The following is an 18860-nucleotide window of genomic DNA, read 5'->3' as shown; positions in this document are numbered from 1 at the left end:
GGGTGGAGAGGAGGATCTGATGGTTCACAGTATCAAAGGCAGCAGATAGGTCTAGAAGGATGAGAGCAGAGGAGAGAGAGTTAGCTTTAGCAGTGCGGAGAGCCTCCGTAACACAGAGAAGAGCAGTCTCAGTTGAATGACCAGTCTTGAAACCTGACTGATTTGGATCAAGAAGGTCATTCTGAGAGAGATAGCAAGAGAGCTGGCCAAGGACGGCACGCTCAAGAGTTTTGGAGAGGAAAGAAAGAAGGGATACTGGTCTGTAGTTGTTGACATCAGAGGGATCGAGTGTAGGTTTTTTGAGAAGGGGTGCAACTCTCGCTCTCTTGAAAACAGAAGGGACGTAGCCAGTGGTCAAGGATGAGTTGATGAGCGAGGTGAGGTAAGGGAGAAGGTCTCCGGAAATGGTCTGGAGAAGAGAGGAGGGTATAGGTTCAAGCAGGCAGGTTGTTGGGCGGCCGGCCGTCACAAGTCGCGAGATTTCATCTGGAGAGAGAGGGGACAAAGAGGTCAAAGCATAGGGTAGGGCAATGTGAGCAGGACCAGCGGTGTTGTTTGACTTAACAAACGAGGATCGGATGTCGTCAACCTTCTTTTCAAAATGGTTGACAAAGTCGTCCGTAGAGAGGGAGGAGGGGGGGGAGGAGGATTCAGGAGGGAGGAGAAGGTGGCAAAGAGCTTCCTAGGGTTAGAGGCAGATGCTTGGAATTTAGAGTGGTAGAAAGTGGCTTTAGCAGCAGAAACAGAAGAGGAAAATGTAGAGAGAAGGGAGTGAAAGGATGCCAGGTCCGCAGGGAGGCTAGTTTTCCTCCATTTCCGCTCGGCTGCCCGGAGCCCTGTTCTGTAAGCTCGCAATGAGTCGTCGAGCCATGGAGCAGGAGGGGAGGACCGAGCCGGGCCGGGAGGATAGGGGACATAAAGAGTCAAAGGATGCAGAAAGGGAGGAGAGGAGGGTTGAGAAGGCAGAATCAGGAGATTGGTTGGAGAAAGATTGAGCAGAGGGAAGAGATGATAGGATGGAAGAGGAGAGAGTAGCAGGAGAGAGAGAGCGAAGGTTGCGACGCCGCAATACCATCTGAGTAGGGGCAGAGTGAGTAGTGTTGGAGGAGAGCGAGAGGGAAAAGGATACAAGGTAGTGATCGGAGACTTGGAGGGGAGTTGCAATGAGATTGGTAGAAGAACAGCATCTAGTAAAGATGAGGTCAAGCGTATTGCCTGCCTTGTGAGTAGGGGGGGACGGTGAGAGGGTGAGGCCAAAAGAGGAGAGGAGTGGAAAGAAGGAGGCAGAAAGAAATGAGTCAAAGGTAGACATAGGGAGGTTAAAGTCACCCAGAATTGTGAGGGGTGAGCCATCCTCAGGAAAGGAACTTATCAAGGCGTCAAGCTCATTGATGAACTCTCCAAGGGAACCTGGAGCGTGATAAATGATAAGGATGTTAAGCTTGAATGGGCTAGTGATTGTGACAGCATGGAATTCAAAGGAGGAGATAGACAGATGGGTCAGGGGAGAAAGAGAGAATGTCCACTTGGGAGAGATGAGGATTCCAGTCCCGCCACCCCGCTGACCAGAAGCTCTCGGGGTGTGCGAGAACACGTGGTCAGACGAGGAGAGAGCAGTAGGACTACTGTTCATTGACTATAGCTCTGTATTCAACACCATAGTACCCTCCAAGCTCATCATTAAGCTCAAGGACCTGGGTCTGAACCCTGCCCTGTGCAACTGGGTCCTGGACTTCCTGGCGGGCCGCCCCCAGGTGGTGAAGGTAGGAAACAACACCTCCACTTCGCTGATCCTCAACACTGGGGCCCCATAAGGGTGCATGCTCAGCCCCTTCCTGTACTCCCTGTTCACCCATAACTGCATGGCCAAGCATGCCTCCAACTCAATCATCAAGTTTGCAGATGACACAACAGTAGTAGGCTTGATTAGACAGCCTACAGGGAGGAGGTGAGGGCTCTGGGAGTGTAGTGCCAGGAAAATAACCTCTCACTCAACGTCAACTAGACAAAGGAGATGATCGTGGACTCCAGGAAACAGCAGGGGGAGCACCCCCCTATCCACATCGACAGGACCGCAGTGGAGAAGGTGGAAAGCTTCAAGTTCCTCAGCATACACATCACAAACAAACTGAAATGGTCCACCCACACAGACAGTGTTGTGAAGAAGGCGCAACAGCGCCTCTTCAACCTCAGCAGGCTGAAGAAATTTGGCTTGGCACCTAAAACCCTCACAAATGTTTACAGATGCACAATCGAGAGCATCCTGTCGGGCTGTATCATTACCTCCTGGTACGGCAACTGCACCATCCGCAAATGCAGGGTTCTCCAGAGGGTGGAGCGGTCTGCCCAACTCATCGGGGGCAAACTACCTGCCTTCCAAGACACCTACATCTCCCGATGTCACAGGAAGGCCAAAAAGATCATCAAGGACAACAACCACCCGAGCCACTGCCTGTTCACTCTGCTATTATTCAGAAGGCGAGGTCAGTACAGGTGCATCAAAGCTAGAGACCTGGTCCAATAGCAGCAGGGGGAACAATGTTTCAGACAAAACAACTTACATACACTAACACAACATTAAACAAAACTATTAACACACATACAGTACAATTTTTTTACATTAAAAACACGAAAGTCTTGACTAAAAACAGCTGGCCTAAAAACAATTACACTCTTCTATGATATATACATCGATCAAGTGTTTAAACTCCACCAACAAAACTAGATCATCAAATGTTTAAATGTTCAGGAGAGAATTCCAGGGTCACGGAACTAAGTAACTAAAACTATTTCTACCATGACCTGCTCTAATTTTTGGTACTGTTAGAAGCAAATGAGAACGGGAACGTAATTGATAATTATTTACCGACCTGATTAAAAAAGAACAGAGATAAAATGACATCTTACCCAATATGGCCTTATAAATCAGTGTATACCAGTGTTTTAGCCTTCGCAAGGTCAATGACGACCAGCCAACAGCGCTGTAGAGATCACAATGATGTGTTAGACGTGTTGGATTTGTAATGAACCTGAGGGCTGCATGATACATGAACCATTTATATTCCCTACTTGGTCAATTGATTTGATAGCATGTTTAATCTGTGCAGGTAAACTATGAATTGATAGTTTACCCCTCTGTTTTCTGTTATTCTGTAATAGGGTATATTGTAACCATGTGTTATTCTGTAATAGGGTATATTGTAACCATGTGTTATTCTGTAATAGGGTATATTGTAACCATGTGTTATTCTGTAATAGGGTATATTGTAACCATGTGTTATTCTGTAATAGGGTATATTGTAACCATGTGTTAAAGCTAATCAAATGTTTATTTATTTTCCTTTAAGAACCACGGAGTTCGCTCCAATTGTTTAAAATAACCCTGATCAAGATCTGTTACCTAATAGTCCCCCTCAGCACTTATTATTATTACTGCAAATAGAAGATTATCGCTTCTCACTGCTGGTTTAGTAAAGTTAGATCAAAGATGGATCAATGTCTTGCAAGATCACATACTGATTCATGAGTATTTTACATAACAGAACTGAATATAATAGCATAGTAGGCCTGCAATGTTACTGTTACACCAACAACTCATTTCAGGATAGTTAGCTGAATCTGAGTAGTCCCCCAAAAATGATTATGCGCCAAGACTCAACAGAGCCACTAAGCAGGATATCTGCTTTGATTGGAACAAAATACAAGAAAGTCTAATAGTTGGTTAACACCATCTGCTCTAATTTGCTCACGAAACAGTAATTCAATTGCAAGAAGATCGAAATGTATATTCCCATGATTGGCATTCAGATGCAGTTTGGACGTTTCACAGGTTAAATGTGAAGACTTACATTCACTATTAAAAATGAAGGCCTATTTTGAAATATGTGTTTGAGGGTATTAAAAACAACATTTTCTTGAGACAATATGTGTGGGCACAGGCAGATGTTGCAATTGGAGGATGCATTTTACGCTTATTCTATAACAGGGCTCTCCAACTCTGTTCTTGGAGAGCTACCATCCCACCCCTAATCTAGCACACCTTTTCTAATAATTATCTAGTTTATAAGATGAAGCAGTTTATTTACAACTAGTTGCAGTGAAAGCTTACAGGAAGGTAGGGTTAGATTTTAACCCTAACCCCTAACCCTAACCCTATCCCTAACCCCTAACCCCTACCCCTATCCCTAACCCCTAACCCAACCCTATCCCTACCCCTAACCCCTACCCTAACCCCTAAACCTAACCCCTAACCCTATCCCTAACCCCTAACCCCTACCCCTATCCCTAACCCCTAACCCAACCCTATCCCTACCCCTAACCCCTACCCCTAACCCCTAACCCAACCCTATCCCTACCCCTAACCCCTAACCCCTACCCTAACCCCTAAACCTAACCCCTACCCCTAACCCCTAACCCTACCCCTAACCCTATCCCTAACCCCTAACCCCTACCCCTATCCCTAACCCCTAACCCAACCCTATCCCTACCCCTAACCCCTACCCTAACCCCTAAACCTAACCCCTAACCCTAACCCCTAACCCCTAAACCTAACCCCTAACCCTAACCCCTAAACCTAACCCCTAACCCCTAAACCTAACCCCTAACCCTAACCCCTAAACCTAACCCTAACCCCTAACCCTACAGGAAGGTAGCGCTCCAGGAACAGGGTTGGAGAGCCGTATAATGATAGGCTATCCAATAGGCTACATCTGCCGGTACAAACTTTGATTGAGGAAATTATAACTTAGAAATTATAAAAATAGCACTACACCGCTGCCCATAACCTAATGAAACATTTTGGGAACCTTTAAAAGACAGAGAAAATGTGTTCTGGGAACGTTCTTACAACATCAGGTGAATGTTTTTGCTCTAACCTAACGATTGTTCTGAGAACTTTCACAGAACAAATTTTGGTTTGCTGGGTTGGCACTTAAAAAAAAATAAAAAGGTGCACACCACCCACTGTGCTGGCGTGTGTCGCTTCTAGGTTCTGGAGTGTGTCGCTTCTAGGTTCTGGAGTGTGTCTCTTCTAGGTTCTGGAGTGTGTCTCTTCTAGGTTCTGGAGTGTGTCGCTTCTAGGTTCTGGAGTGTGTCTCTTCTAGGTTCTGGAATGTGTCTCTTCTAGGTTCTGGAATGTGTCTCTTCTAGGTTCTGGAATGTGTCTCTTCTAGGTTCTGAGTGTGTCTCTTCTAGGTTCTGGAGTGTGTCTCTTCTAGGTTCTGGAGTGTGTCTCTTCTAGGTTCTGGAGTGTGTCTCTTCTAGGTTCTGGAGTGTGTCTCTTCTAGGTTCTGGAGTGTGTCTCTTCTAGGTTCTGGAATGTGTTGGTTTAGGTTATATCTCATGAAAGCCTCATGAAAGCTAGACACCAGAAGAGACAGCAGTGATAATGAAGGCTAGACACCAGAAGAGACAGCAGTGATAATGAAGGCTAGACACCAGAAGAGACAGCAGTGATAATGAAGGCTAGACACCAGAAGAGACAGCAGTGATAATGAAGGCTAGAAACCAGAAGAGACAGCAGTGATAATGAAGGCTAGATACCAGAAGAGACAGCAGTGATCATGAAGGCTAGAGACCAGAAGAGACAGCAGTGATAATGAAGGCTAGACACCAGAAGAGACAGCAGTGATAATGAAGGCTAGATACCAGAAGAGACAGCAGTGATCATGAAGGCTAGACACCAGAAGAGACAGCAGTGATAATGAAGGCTAGACACCAGAAGAGACAGCAGTGATAATGAAGGCTAGACACCAGAAGAGACAGCAGTGATAATGAAGGCTAGACACCAGAAGAGACAGCAGTGATAATGAAGGCTAGACACCAGAAGAGACAGCAGTGATAATGAAGGCTAGACACCAGAAGAGACAGCAGTGATAATGAAGGCTAGACACCAGAAGAGACAGCAGTGATAATGAAGGCTAGACACCAGAAGAGACAGCAGTGATAATGAAGGCTAGACACCAGAAGAGACAGCAGTGATCAGAGCAGCATAGTATCTTTATTCTTTCAGATTAAAGCCACAGAGATAACAAACAGCTGAGAGGAAGGTTTATTCTAAAGAATATACTGTATATGCATCTAATAAAGCAAAATTATTCAACTATAATGTGTTTTCATCATAGCTTGTAGATAATAGAGATACTGTTTTGATGCTGTAAGGGCTGTCCTCATGTTGCAGTGCGCCAGTCGGGAGATAAAGAATCGGGACACTTCAGTCTTCAGTTACAGTAAAAGTCCCAATTCTGGATAAGAGAAGGGGAGAAGAGGAGGAGAGGAGTGGAGAGGAGAAGGAGAGGAGAGGAGAGGAGAAGAGAGGGGGAGAAGAGGAGGAGAGGAGCGGAGAAGAGGAGGAGAGGAGAAGAGAGGAGGGGAGAGGAGAGGAGAAGAGAGGGGGAGAAGAGGAGAAGAAGAGCGGAGAGGAGGAGAGGAGAAGAGAGGAGGGGAGAGGGTGAGAAGAGGAGGAGGAGAAGGAGGACAGGAGAAGAGAGGGTGAGAAGAGGAGGAGAGAAGGAGAAGGAGGACAGGAGAAGAGAGGGTGAGAAGAGGTGGAGAGGAGCGGAGAGGAGGAGAGGAGGAGGAGGAGAGGAGAGGAGGAGGAGGAGAAGAGAGGAGAAGAGAGGGGGAGAGGAGAGGAGGAGGAGGAGGAGAGGGGGAGAGGAGGAGAGGAGGAGGAGGAGAAGAGAGGAGAAGAGAGGGGGAGAGGAGGAGAGAGAGAGAGAGGAGAGATGCCTAATATTCTATATCAATTGATTTTGCGGAAAAATGATTAATTATGTGTGTGTGCGTGTTTGAACACCTACATCAGTCATGACCTCGTTGGTAGCTGGCATGAGAGCGTGTGTCTCCTCGACGACGCTGCTGGGGAAATGTCCCAGTCTTGCTTCCTGTTCCCCGTAGTACGACCCCTGGACCTGGTTAAAAACAACAAAAAAACACGCACAGAACAAATGTAAGTCTTCAGGTCTCAAGCTTAAACATCACTGATGGTTGAACTGCTCTGTTACAATATCTCAACATAATATATTACAGTCTGATATCAGACCACAGAACAACATAATATATTACAGTCTGATATCAGACCATAGAACAACATAATATATTACAGTCTGATATCAGACCATAGAACAACACAATATATTAATATGTATAAATACTACTATAAATAAATACTACTATAAATAAATACTACGATAAATAAATACTACTACAAATAAATACTACTACAAATAAATACTACGATAAATAAATACGACTACAAATAAATATTACTACAAATAAATACTACTACAAATAAATACTACTATAAATAAATACTACGATAAATAAATACTACTACAAATAAATACTACTACAAATAAATACCACTACAAATAAATACTATGATAAATAAATACTACTACAAATAAATACTACTACAAATAAATACTACGATAAATAAATACTACTACAAATAAATACTACTACAAATAAATACTACTATATATAAATACTACTATATATAAATAATACTGCATATAAATAATACTATATGTAAATACTACTATACATTCACATCTCAAGAAGCACCAACACTTGCACACCACACACGCTCACACACACACACGCTCACCCCCCCACACACACACCCCCCCACACACACACACACACACACACACACACACACACACACACACACACACACACACACACAGACACAGATCCTTACGCTGCCAGCCCAGAACATGTTTCCTCGGTCCTTCAGCAAGGCGTAGACATAGACCACCTGACCCTGACGCAGAGAGATGAACCGGCAGTCTCCAGGGTAGTAGTCCTCTAAGGCACGGGCGATCAGGATGGGGTCTAACACACACACGCACGCACAGGCGCACACGCACACGCACACACACACACACATAAACACACACACGTAGTACAATCAGTATATGATTGTAGTTGTTGAAGAAGCACAGTTATGGTAGTATTATATTAACTTACTATAGTAACAGTAAGGAGGAACAGAGGTTTTAACTTTCCAACGTGCTGCATCCATGGCAACAGCTTCGGTCCCGCACACAAAGGGTACAGAAAAGAGAATCTCTCATTGAAATGCATATATTTTAGTACTGCTTTAAATGGTTTAAAATATATTTTCATATAATCACATATTCTATCTATACTCAAGTAGATCCCTGACTTCTTTGCAACACGGAACCCTACTAATCCATCACGACTGGTCTAGTCGATGTAACCACACGAGGAGGCTATAAAAGACTTCCTCCGTCGCGACGTCCCTCTCAGGCCCTTCTGCTAGCTTGCTAGCCCCGGCCTGTTAGCTGTCTGAATCGCCGTGTCTCTAGCCAGCCTAATTACTCACTGGACCCCATGATCACACGGCTGCCCATGCCTCTCCCTAATGTCAATATGCCTTGTCCATTGCTGTTCTGGTTAGTGATTATTGTCTTATTTCACTGTAGAGCCTCTAGCCCTGCTCAATATGCCTTAGCTAACCCTTTAGTTCCACCTCCCACACATGCAGTGACGTCAGCTGGTTTAAATGTTTCTCGAGGCAATATCTCTGTCATCAACACTCAATGCCTATCCCATCTGGATTACTGCAACTCGGTGTTGGCTGGGCTCCCTCCCTACTATAGACCACCCTCTGCTCCTAGCTGTGCCCTGGACACCATATGTGAACTGATTGCCCCCCATCTATCTTCAGAGCTCGTGCTGCTAGGTGACCTAATCTGAGACATGCTTAGCACCCCGGCCATCCTATAATCTAAGCTTGATGCCCTCAATCTCACACAAATGATCAATGAACCAACGAGGTACAACCCCAAATCCGTAAACACAGGCACCCTCATAGATATAATCCTAACCAACTTGCCCTCCAAATACACCTCTGCTGTCTTCAACCAGGATCTCAGCGATCACTGCCTTATTGCCTGCATCCGTAATGGGTCTGCAGTCAAACGACCACCCCTCATCACTGTCAAACGCTCCCTAAAACACTTCAGCGAGCAGGCCTTTCTAATAGACCTGGCCCGGATATCCTGGAAGGATACTGACCTCATCCCGTCAGTAGAGGATGCCTGGTTATTCTTTAAGAGTGCTTTCCTCTCCATCTTAACCTGTTGGGGCTCGGGGGCAGTATTGAGACATTTTGAAAAAAATATGTGCCCATTTTTAACTGCCTCCTACACCAACTCAGAAGCTAGGATATGCATATTATTAACACATTCGGATAGAAAACACTCTGAATTTTCTAAAACAGTTTGAATGGTGTCTGTAAGTATAACAAAACTCATATTGCAGGCAAAAACCTGTGAAAAATAGATTTAAATTTTTTTTGAATTTTGTGACTGTACTATTTAGTGTCATTGTTTTATAGATACCATAGTGAGAAAGGATTCATTTCGCAACACCTACGGCTTCCACTAGATGTCAACGATCTTTATAAAGTTGTTTGAAGCGTCTATGATAAACAGAGAGCAAATTAGAATCCAAGGAAGTTGACATGTCATCACTTCATTTTTTTGCGCCTGCGCATAAATCTGAGAGACGTGAGTTTGTCATCATTTTTTATCTAGACATAGGATAGGTTGTGTGAAAATATTACTGATGTTTAACGTTAAAAATGGACCAAAAGATTAATGCTAAACAACATTTGACAAGTTTGAACGAACATAAATAGATTATTTACTAGTTTTTTTTAGCTTTTCGGCGTGATTTTACCAGCCCCACACCACGTTTTGTGGGAGCATAATGAACGCTAAGTACTTGGTGTTATTTGGACATAAATTATGAACTTTGTCAAAAGAAACCACATTTGTTCGGGACCTGGAATGCCTTCCGGACCTGGGATCCTGCCTTCTGATGGAGATAATCAAAGGTAAGGGGGTATTTACAATGTTATTATCGATTTTAGATGATGCTAACTGTATAGCATAGCCTGTTGTTCTTAGCATAGCACCCCGTTTATTGCAAAATGTGATTTCCCAGTAAAGTTATTTTGAGATCTGGCCATTCGGTAGCAATTACGAGATGATAATATATTATTCTTTGAATGACAATATTATAATTTACCAATGTTTTCGAATAGTAATTTTGTTATGTTCACCGGAAGCATTTCAGAGAAGAAAAAAAATCTGCATTTCACGCTACTGTAAAATGCTGTTTTTGGATATAAATATGAACTTGATGGAACAAAAAATGCATGTATTGTATAACATAATGTCCTAGGAGTGTCATCTGATGGAGATTGACAAAAGTTAGTGCATAATTCAAGCTGGTTTCTGCTTTTGGTGATGCCTGACCTTGAATTGAAAATGGATGTTTGTACTTTTGTGGCTATGTACTGTCCTAACATAATCTAACTTTATGCTTTTGCCGTAAAGCCTCTTTGAAAATCGAACAATGTGGTTAGATTAAGGAGATGTTTATAATTTAAATTGTGTAAAATAGTTGATTGTTTGAGAAATTGAAATTATTAGATTTTTGATGTTTTGAATTTCCAGCCTTGTTAGCAATCCCGGCTCGGGGTTCATTGCTAACCTGTAGCAATAAGCATGCCCCATAAAATTTTTTTTTAACCAGGAATACATATAGCCCTTGGTTCACTCCAGACCTGACTGCCCTTGACCAGCACAAAAACATCCTGTGGCGAACTGCATTAGCATCGAATAACCCCGTGATATGCAACTTTTCAGGGAAGTCAGGAACCAATATACACAGGCAGTTAGGAAAGCTAAGGCTAGCTTTTTCAAACAAAAACTTCCATCCTGTAGCACTAAATCAAAAAAAGTTCTGGGACACTGTAAAGTCCATGGAGAATAAGAGCACCTCCTCCCAGCTGCCCACTGCACTGAGGCTAGGAAACACTGTCACCACCGATAAATCCACTATAATTGATAATTTCAATAAGCATTTTTCTACGCCTGGCCATGCTTTCCACTTGGCTACCCCTACCCCGGTCAACTGCCCTGCACCCCCTGCAGCAACTCACCCAAGCCTCCCCAATTTCTCCTTCACCCAAATCCAGATAGCTGATGTTCTGAAAGAGCTGCAAAATCTGGACCCCTACAAATCAGCCGGGCTAGACAATCTGGACCCTCTCTTTCTAAAATTATCTGCCGAAATTGTTGCAACCCCTATTACTAGCCTGTTCAACCTCTCTTCGTATTGTCTGAGATTCCCAAAGATTGGAAAGCTGCCGAGATCATCCCCCTCTTCAAAGGGGGAGACACTCTAGACCCAAACTGCTACAGACCTATATCTATCCTACCCTGCCTTTCTAAAGTCTTCGAAAGCCAAGTTAACCTGTTAGGGCTAGGGGGCAGCATTTGCACGTCTGGATAATTTTTTTTTACCTGATTTAATCTGGTTACTAATCCTACCCAGTAACTAGAATATGCATATACTTACTATATATGGATAGAAAACACTCTAAAGTTTCTAAAACTGTTTGAATGGTGTCTGTGAGTATAACAGAACTCATTTGGCAGGCAAAACCCTGAGACATTTTCTGACAGGAAGTGGATACCTGATGTGTTGTATTACCTTTAAACCTATCCCATTGAAAAACACAGGGGCTGAGGAATATTTTGGCACTTCCTATTGCTTCCACTAGATGTCACCAGCCTTTACAAAGTGTTTTGAGTCTTCTGGAGGGAGATCTGACCGAACAAGAGCCATGGAACGATGATGGCCCATTAGACACCTGGCGCGCGAGTTCATGTTGGGTACCCTCGTTCCAATACGTTATAAAAGAGTATGCATTCGTCCACCTTGAATATTATTCATGTTCTGGTTAAAAAAGGCCCTAATGATTTATGCTATACAACGTTTGACATGTTTGAACGAACGTAAATATATTTTTTCCCCTCGTTCATGACGAGAAGTCCGGCTGGCTTAGATCATGTGCTAACAAGACGGAGATTTTTGGACATAAATGATGAGCTTTTTTGAACAAAACTACATTCGTTATGGACCTGTGATACCTGGAAGTGACATCTGATGAAGAGAATCAAAGGTAATGGATTATTTACATAGTATTTTCGATTTTAGATCTCCGCAACATGACGTCTAGTCTGTATCGCAACGCGTATTTTTCTGGGCGCAGTGCTCAGATTATTGCAAAGTGTGATTTCCCAGTAAGGTTATTTTTAAATCTGGCAAGTTGATTGCGTTCAAGAGATGTAAATCTATAATTCTTTAAATGACAATATAATATTTTACCAATGTTTTCTAATTTTAATTATTTAATTTGTGACGCTGACTTGACTGCCGGTTATTGGAGGGAAACGATTTCCTCAACATCAATGCCATAGTAAAACGCTGTTTTTGGATATAAATATGAACTTGATAGAACTAAAAATGCATGCATTGTCTAACATAATGTCCTAGGAGTGTCATCTGATGGAGATTGTAAAAGGTTAGTGCATCATTTTAGCTGGTTTTATGGTTTTGGTGACCCTGTCTTTGACTTGACAAAACATTACACACAACTCTTGTAAATGTACTGTCCTAACATACTCTAAATTTATGCTTTCGCCGTAAAACCTTTTTGAAATCGTAAAACGTGGTTAGATTAAGGAGATGTTTATCTTTCAAAGGGTGTAAAATAGTTGTATGTTTGAAAAATTTGAATTTTGACATTTATTTGGATTCAAATTTGCCGCTCTTGAAATGCACCTGCTGTTGATGGAGTGCACCACGGGTGGCACGCTATCGTCCCACCTAGCCCATAGAGGTTAACAAACAGATTACCGACCATTTCGAATCCCACCGTACCTTCTCCGCTATGCAATCTGGTTTCAGAGCTGGTCATGGGTGCACCTCAGCCACGCTCAAGGTCCTAAATGATATCATAACCGCCATCGATGACAGACATTACAGTGCAGCTGTATTCATCGACCTGGACAAGGCTTTCGACTATGTCAATCACCACATTCTTATCGACAGACTCAACAGCCTTGGTTTGTAAAATGACTGCCTTGCCTGGTTCACCAACTACTTCTCAGACAGAGTTCAGTGTGTCAAATCGGAGGGCCTGTTGTCCGGACCTCTGGCAGTCTCTATGGGGGTGCCACAGGGTTCAATTCTCAGGCCGACTCTCTTCTGTATACATCAATGATGTCGCTCTTGCTGCAGGTGATTCTCTGATCCACCTCTACGCAGATGACACCATTCTGTATACCTCTGGCCCTTCTTTGGACACTGTGTTAACTAACCTCCAGACGAGTTTCAATGCCATACAACACTCCTTTCGTGGCCTCCAACTGCACTTAAACACTAGTAAAACCAAATGCATGCTCTTCAACCGATCGCTGCCCGCACCGACCCGCCCGACTAGCATCACTACTCTGGACAGTTTTGACTTAGAATATGTGGACAACTACAAATACCTGGGTGTCTGGTTAGACTAAACTCTCCTTCCAGACTCACATTAAGCATCTCCAATCCAAAATTAAAACTGGAATCAGCTTCCTATTTTGCAACAAAGCATCCTTCACTCATGCTGCCAAACATACCCTCGTAAAACTGACCATCCTACCGATCCTCGACTTCGGCGATGTCATTTACAAAATAGCCTCCAACACTCTACTCAACAAATTGGATGCAGTCTATCACAGTGCCATCCGTTTTGTCACCAAAGCCCCATATACTACCCACCACTGCGACCTGTACCCTCTCGTTGGCTGGCCCTCGCTTCATACTCATCGCCAAACCCACTGGCTCCAGGTCATCTACAAGTCTTTGCATGGTAAAGCCCCGCCTTATCTCAGCTCACTGGTCACCATAGCAGCACCCACCCGTAGCACTCGCTCCAGCAAGTATATCTCACTGATCAACCCCAAAGCCAATTCCTCCTTTGGCCGCCTTCCCTTCCAGTTCTTTGCTGCCAATGACGGGAATGAATTGCAAAATTCACTGAAGCTGGAAACTCATATCTCCCTCACTAGCTTTAAAGCACCATCTGTCAGAGCAGCTCACAGATCACTGCACCTGTACATAGCCCATCTGTAAACAGCCCATCTATCTCCCTCAACCCCATATTGTATTTATTTATTTTTCTTGCTCCTTTGCACCCCAGTATCTCTACTCGCACATTCATCTTCTGCACATCTATCATTCCAGTGTTTAATTGGTATATTGTAATTACTTTGCCACCATGGCCTATTTATTGCCTTTACCTCCCTTATCTTACCTCATTTGCACACACTGTATATTGACTTTTCTACTGTATTATTGACTGTATGTTTGTTTTACTCCATGTGTAACTTTGTGTTGTTGTATGTGTCGAACTGCTTTGCTTTTTCTTGGCCAGATCACAGGTGTACATGAACTTGTTCTCAACTAGCCTACCTGGTTAAATAAAGGTGAAATAAAAAAATTAAAAATTAAAAGTTGGTGAAATGTCGATTTCAACTGGCTACAACAAGTGCATGCATGCAGGTGTCTCGTGCTGTAAAAAGGCACGAAAAATGGCATGACATTGGCTGCTAAGTAATACTAATAGCAGCTAATATCGACAAGATTTATTTGAGGTACTTTAGCTAGCTAAACTAAAAAGTGGAACTTTTATAATGTCATGTATAGGCTACCACCTAGCAAGCTTAAAACAAATTACGAAATTGGTTTGGTCACAGAAAATGGGAGCAACCTTCCCGCTAGCCTTGATTGGCTAGATGTTCTTTACAATTCGGCCATCAGATTTGCCACCAATGCTCCTTATAGGACACATCACTGCAATTTATACTCCTCTGTAAACTGGTCATCCATGTATACCCGTCGCAAGACCCACTGGTTGATGCTTATTTATAAAACCCTCTTAGGCCTACCTTCCCCCTATCTGAGATATCTACTGCAGCCCTCATCCTCTACATACAACACCCGTTCACTCCCCCCTATCTGAGATATCTACTGCAGCCCTCATCCTCCCCATACAACACCCTTTCTGCCAGTCACATTCTGTTAAAGGTCCCCAAAGCACACACATCCCTGGGTCGCTCCTCTTTTCAGTTCGCTGCAGCTAGCGACTGGAAGAAGCTGCAGCAAACACTCAAACTGGACAGTTTGATCTCCATCTCTTCATTCAAAGACTCAATCATGGACACTCTTACTGACAGTTGTGGCTGCTTTGCGTGATGTATTGTTGTCTCTACCTTCTTGCACTTTGTGCTGTTTTCTGTGCCCAATAATGTTTGTACCATGTTTTGTGCTGCTACCATGTTGTGCTGCTACCATGTTGTGTTGCTACCCTGCTGTGTTGTCATGTGTTTCTGCCTTGCTATGTTGTTGTCTTAGGTCTCTCTTTATGTAGTGTAGTGTTGTCTCTCTTGTCGTGATGTGTGTTTTGTCCTATATTTATATATTTTTTGTGTCTAATCCCAGCCCCTGTCCCCGCAGGAGGCTTTTTGCCTTTTGGTAGGCCATCATTGCCAATAAGAATTTGTTCTTAATTGACTTGCCTAGTTAAATAAATAAAGGTTAAATAAAATACAAATAAATAAATTGTCTGAGATAATGAGTGGGCTGGAAAGTGCCGAGAGATGAGTTCGGAATTGGTCTGCCAAATAGCACGTTTCTGTCTATTTGAGCTGATCCTGTGTAACACGGCTTTTTTAAATGTATCACGTAGTAGAACTGCATAACTGTTGCTCTCCACATTCTGGAGGACCGAGTTTTGAAATAAGTGGAATTAGAGAATAAAAGCTAAGGAGATGGAGAAAACACATGTATCCGGATTACATCTTCAAACTAAGGGCAACCATGGCATCTGTGACAGGGAGAGGCGTCCATCCATGATGTATATGGGTAAGACAGTCTAGCTAGCTACATTTTCAGATATTACACATTTCTAATTTTGAAAGAAAGTCATTTTCATTTCGAGTTAATGTGTACTGTTAACTAGCTAGCTAACGTTAGCTGGCTGGCACTCTAGCTGACGTTACGTGTATGGTCTTATTATTCGTATCTCAGAGCCATTTGCTTGGCTAGCTATAGCCTAATGTTAGCTAGATAACATTAAACCTGGTTGGTTAGCTACCTGCAGATTCATGCAGGGTAGTAACGTCATGAGTTGGGATTGTGGTTCATTGTTTACTTAGCTAGCTAGCTACACGTCTTAATAAAAGACTCCACAAGTAACCATTTCAATAGAATGTCACTGCGACAACCGTTGATAGACGTAGCTGGTAAATTCGCTCTGGCTATCTACTCCAATTTCAAAGCACTCTCGTCTGAGTGTGCCAGAGTGCAGAATAACTGATGAATTTACGAACACTCAACACCCGTTGACTATTGCCGTGTCAGTAAACGATGGCAAAAAAGTGCAAATTGTTGCCAGCAGCACAGCACCCCAAAGTCACCAACGCTCTGGATAACATAAAAACAGCCTAACCAGCTCTGCTAGGGCGAGTAAAATGGTCAGTGAGCTGTTCTCTCATTTGTGTCTGGAAGTAGCTAGCAAGCTAGCCAATGTTAGCTTGGGTGCTTGACTGTTGTTGTTAGGACGAACACTCAGATCAAACCTTAAAGAGATGGCTAAAGCTTAAGAGGGTGTGAACAATGCTGAATGGGTGTAGACAACGAAGAGCTCTCCAGTAGGTACCAAAATATTCATTTTGAACCTCAAAAGTGAGGTTAGAAGTTTATCAACTTTCAAAGCAGAATTACTTTCCCATTGTTCATTGGGGCGGCAGGTAGCCTAGTGGTTAGAGTGTTGGGCCAATAACCGAAAGGTTGCTGGATTGAATCCCCATTTTCAAATTTTGCTACATAAGACTGAATCAAGATGTCACAAATGTTCCGATTCCCCAGAGAGGGAAACAAGCACATATTTCTTAGCGTCATGGTTGCAGCATTACTACATCAAAAACACATATTACCTCCGCAATGTTATTTTATTCCTATAGCGGATCGCCGGGACTGCATTTTACATTCACAAACCGTGTGGGCCATTCTAAAACTACTCGCGGGACGCTAATCATTTGTTTACACTATGTTCAGTCATGCTACCTGAATGGCTAGCTAGCTAACAACCTGGTAACTTTACCAGTATATTCATTTGGGGGCACAGAAAGAAAGGGAAATCTTCAGGAGATGAATGAATGACAGATCTCTTGCATATCATTACCACAAACTTGACGTTCTTAAAGACTTTGAACTGGAACTTTTAAAACTAGTAAGCATTTTTTAAACCTCCCTCTTTGGGCAGGATGTGTCAAAGTGTAGTTCATACATGCATAATCTATTAGCAGATTTACTGTCTTACCTCAATGAAACATAAATCGCTAGTTTGAAAGCAACTATTTTCTGGAAACTGTGCGGTGCCATTTTCCCCACATGGGCCAGCCCTCTATCAATTTGAGTTCTGGCCAAAGAGCTTCAGCTCCTTGCCATTTGAGTGACAGCTAGCAAGATGCACACACAGGGAGGGGGAGGGAGAGGGAGAGAAAGAAACAGAGAGAGAGAGAAAGAGAGAGAGAGAGAGAGAACAATGACGTGGTGCATATATCTGCACAGAGAGTAAAGAGAGACCAAAGTCTTGACAAGTCTCTACCCCAGACCCTTACCATGGTCTCGACATCACAGCAGGACAGATAAATGAAGAACCCCAATCCCAGAGGACCCCCTCCTAGCACCCCCGTCAGCCCCCCTGATAGCCCTCCTGACAACCCCCCACAAGCCACTGATTGTACTCCTTATGGACTTAAATGGTAAATACACTATATATACAAAGCCATGTGGAAACCCCTTCAAATTAGTGGATTCGGCTATTTCAGCCACACCCAATGCTGACAGGTGAATAAAAACGAGCAAAAAGCCATACAATCTCCATCGACAAACATTGGCAGCCACTTTCAACACCGTCATAGGATGCCACCTTTCTAACTTGTAACATTTCTGTCAAACCTGCCAAAAGCCCTGACCTCAATCCCATCGAACACCTTTGGGATGAATTGGAACGCCGACTGCAAGCCAGGCCTAATTGCCCAACATCAGTGCCCGACCTCACTAATACCTCACTAATGCTCGTGGCTGAACAGAAGCAAGTCCCTGCAATGTTCCAACATCTAGTGGAAAGCCTTTCCAGAAGAGTGGAGGCTGTTATAGCAGCAAAGGGGGACCAAATCCCTATTCTTTTTATAGATGTTTTATTGAACCTTTATTTAACTAGGCAAATCATTAATGCCTCTTATTTTGGAATGAGATGTTCGAAGAGCACGTGTCCACATACAAGAAAATCAACTTTTTCCCAAACACACAGTGCCTAAACTCTGGTGTCCAAACACCCAGCGCCCCCTAGACCTTCTGTCTGAGGACCAACTAGGTTCACCCAGCGCCCCCTAGACCTTCTGTCTGAGGACCAACTAGGTTCACCCAGTGCACCCTAGACCTTCTGTCTGAGGACCAATTAGGTTCACCCAGCGCACCCTAGACCTTCTGTCTGAGGACCAACTAGGTTCACCCAGTGCACCCTAGACCTTCTGTCTGAGGACCAACTAGGGTCACCCAGCCACATAATAATACATAGAGGCACAAACAACCTGAGAGCACAGGAGGAAAGGGTGGCCACAGCACTGAAGGGAGTGATTGAAAAAGCTTCTTCTATTTTCCCCAATGCACAAGTGGTTAATCTCCACCCTGCTACCACGAAAATACTTCCACCCTGCTACCATACAGCAGGTAAACGCAAGTATTTCCCGTGACTGTGCCTCAAAACCAAACGTCTACCTGGCCCACCACTCCACCCTGGACTAATGTCTACCTGGCCCACCACTCCACCCTGGACTAATGTCTACCTGGCCCACCACTCCACCCTGGACTAATGTCTACCTGGCCCACCACTCCACCCTGGACTAATGCCTACCTGG

At 43.6% G+C, this 18860-nt stretch overlaps 1 protein-coding gene across 2 annotated transcripts in view; it reads right to left on the bottom strand.

Annotated features, from left to right (window-relative positions):
* Positions 1-5979: 5979 nt before the first annotated feature.
* Positions 5980-18860, bottom strand: part of mia (MIA SH3 domain containing) — a 34768-nt gene continuing 21887 nt past the window's right edge. Inside the window, exons 1-4 of one of the 2 annotated variants that reach the window (XM_045716227.2) lie at positions 7975-8107; positions 7706-7839; positions 6801-6911; positions 5980-6242 (exon numbers count right to left, since the gene is read on the bottom strand). In XM_045716227.2, the coding sequence (XP_045572183.1) occupies positions 6219-6242; positions 6801-6911; positions 7706-7839; positions 7975-8029 (324 nt within the window). In that variant the 5' untranslated portion in view covers positions 8030-8107 and the 3' untranslated portion in view covers positions 5980-6218. 2 annotated transcript variants of the gene reach the window in all.

Source organism: Salmo salar, chromosome 04 (genome assembly GCF_965601325.2).
Source record: "Salmo salar chromosome 04, fSalSal1, whole genome shotgun sequence".
Taxonomy (NCBI): Eukaryota; Metazoa; Chordata; class Actinopteri; order Salmoniformes; family Salmonidae; genus Salmo; species Salmo salar.
The sequence above is the reverse complement of the archived record's forward strand: the minus strand, read 5'-3'. Positions and strand labels throughout refer to the sequence as shown.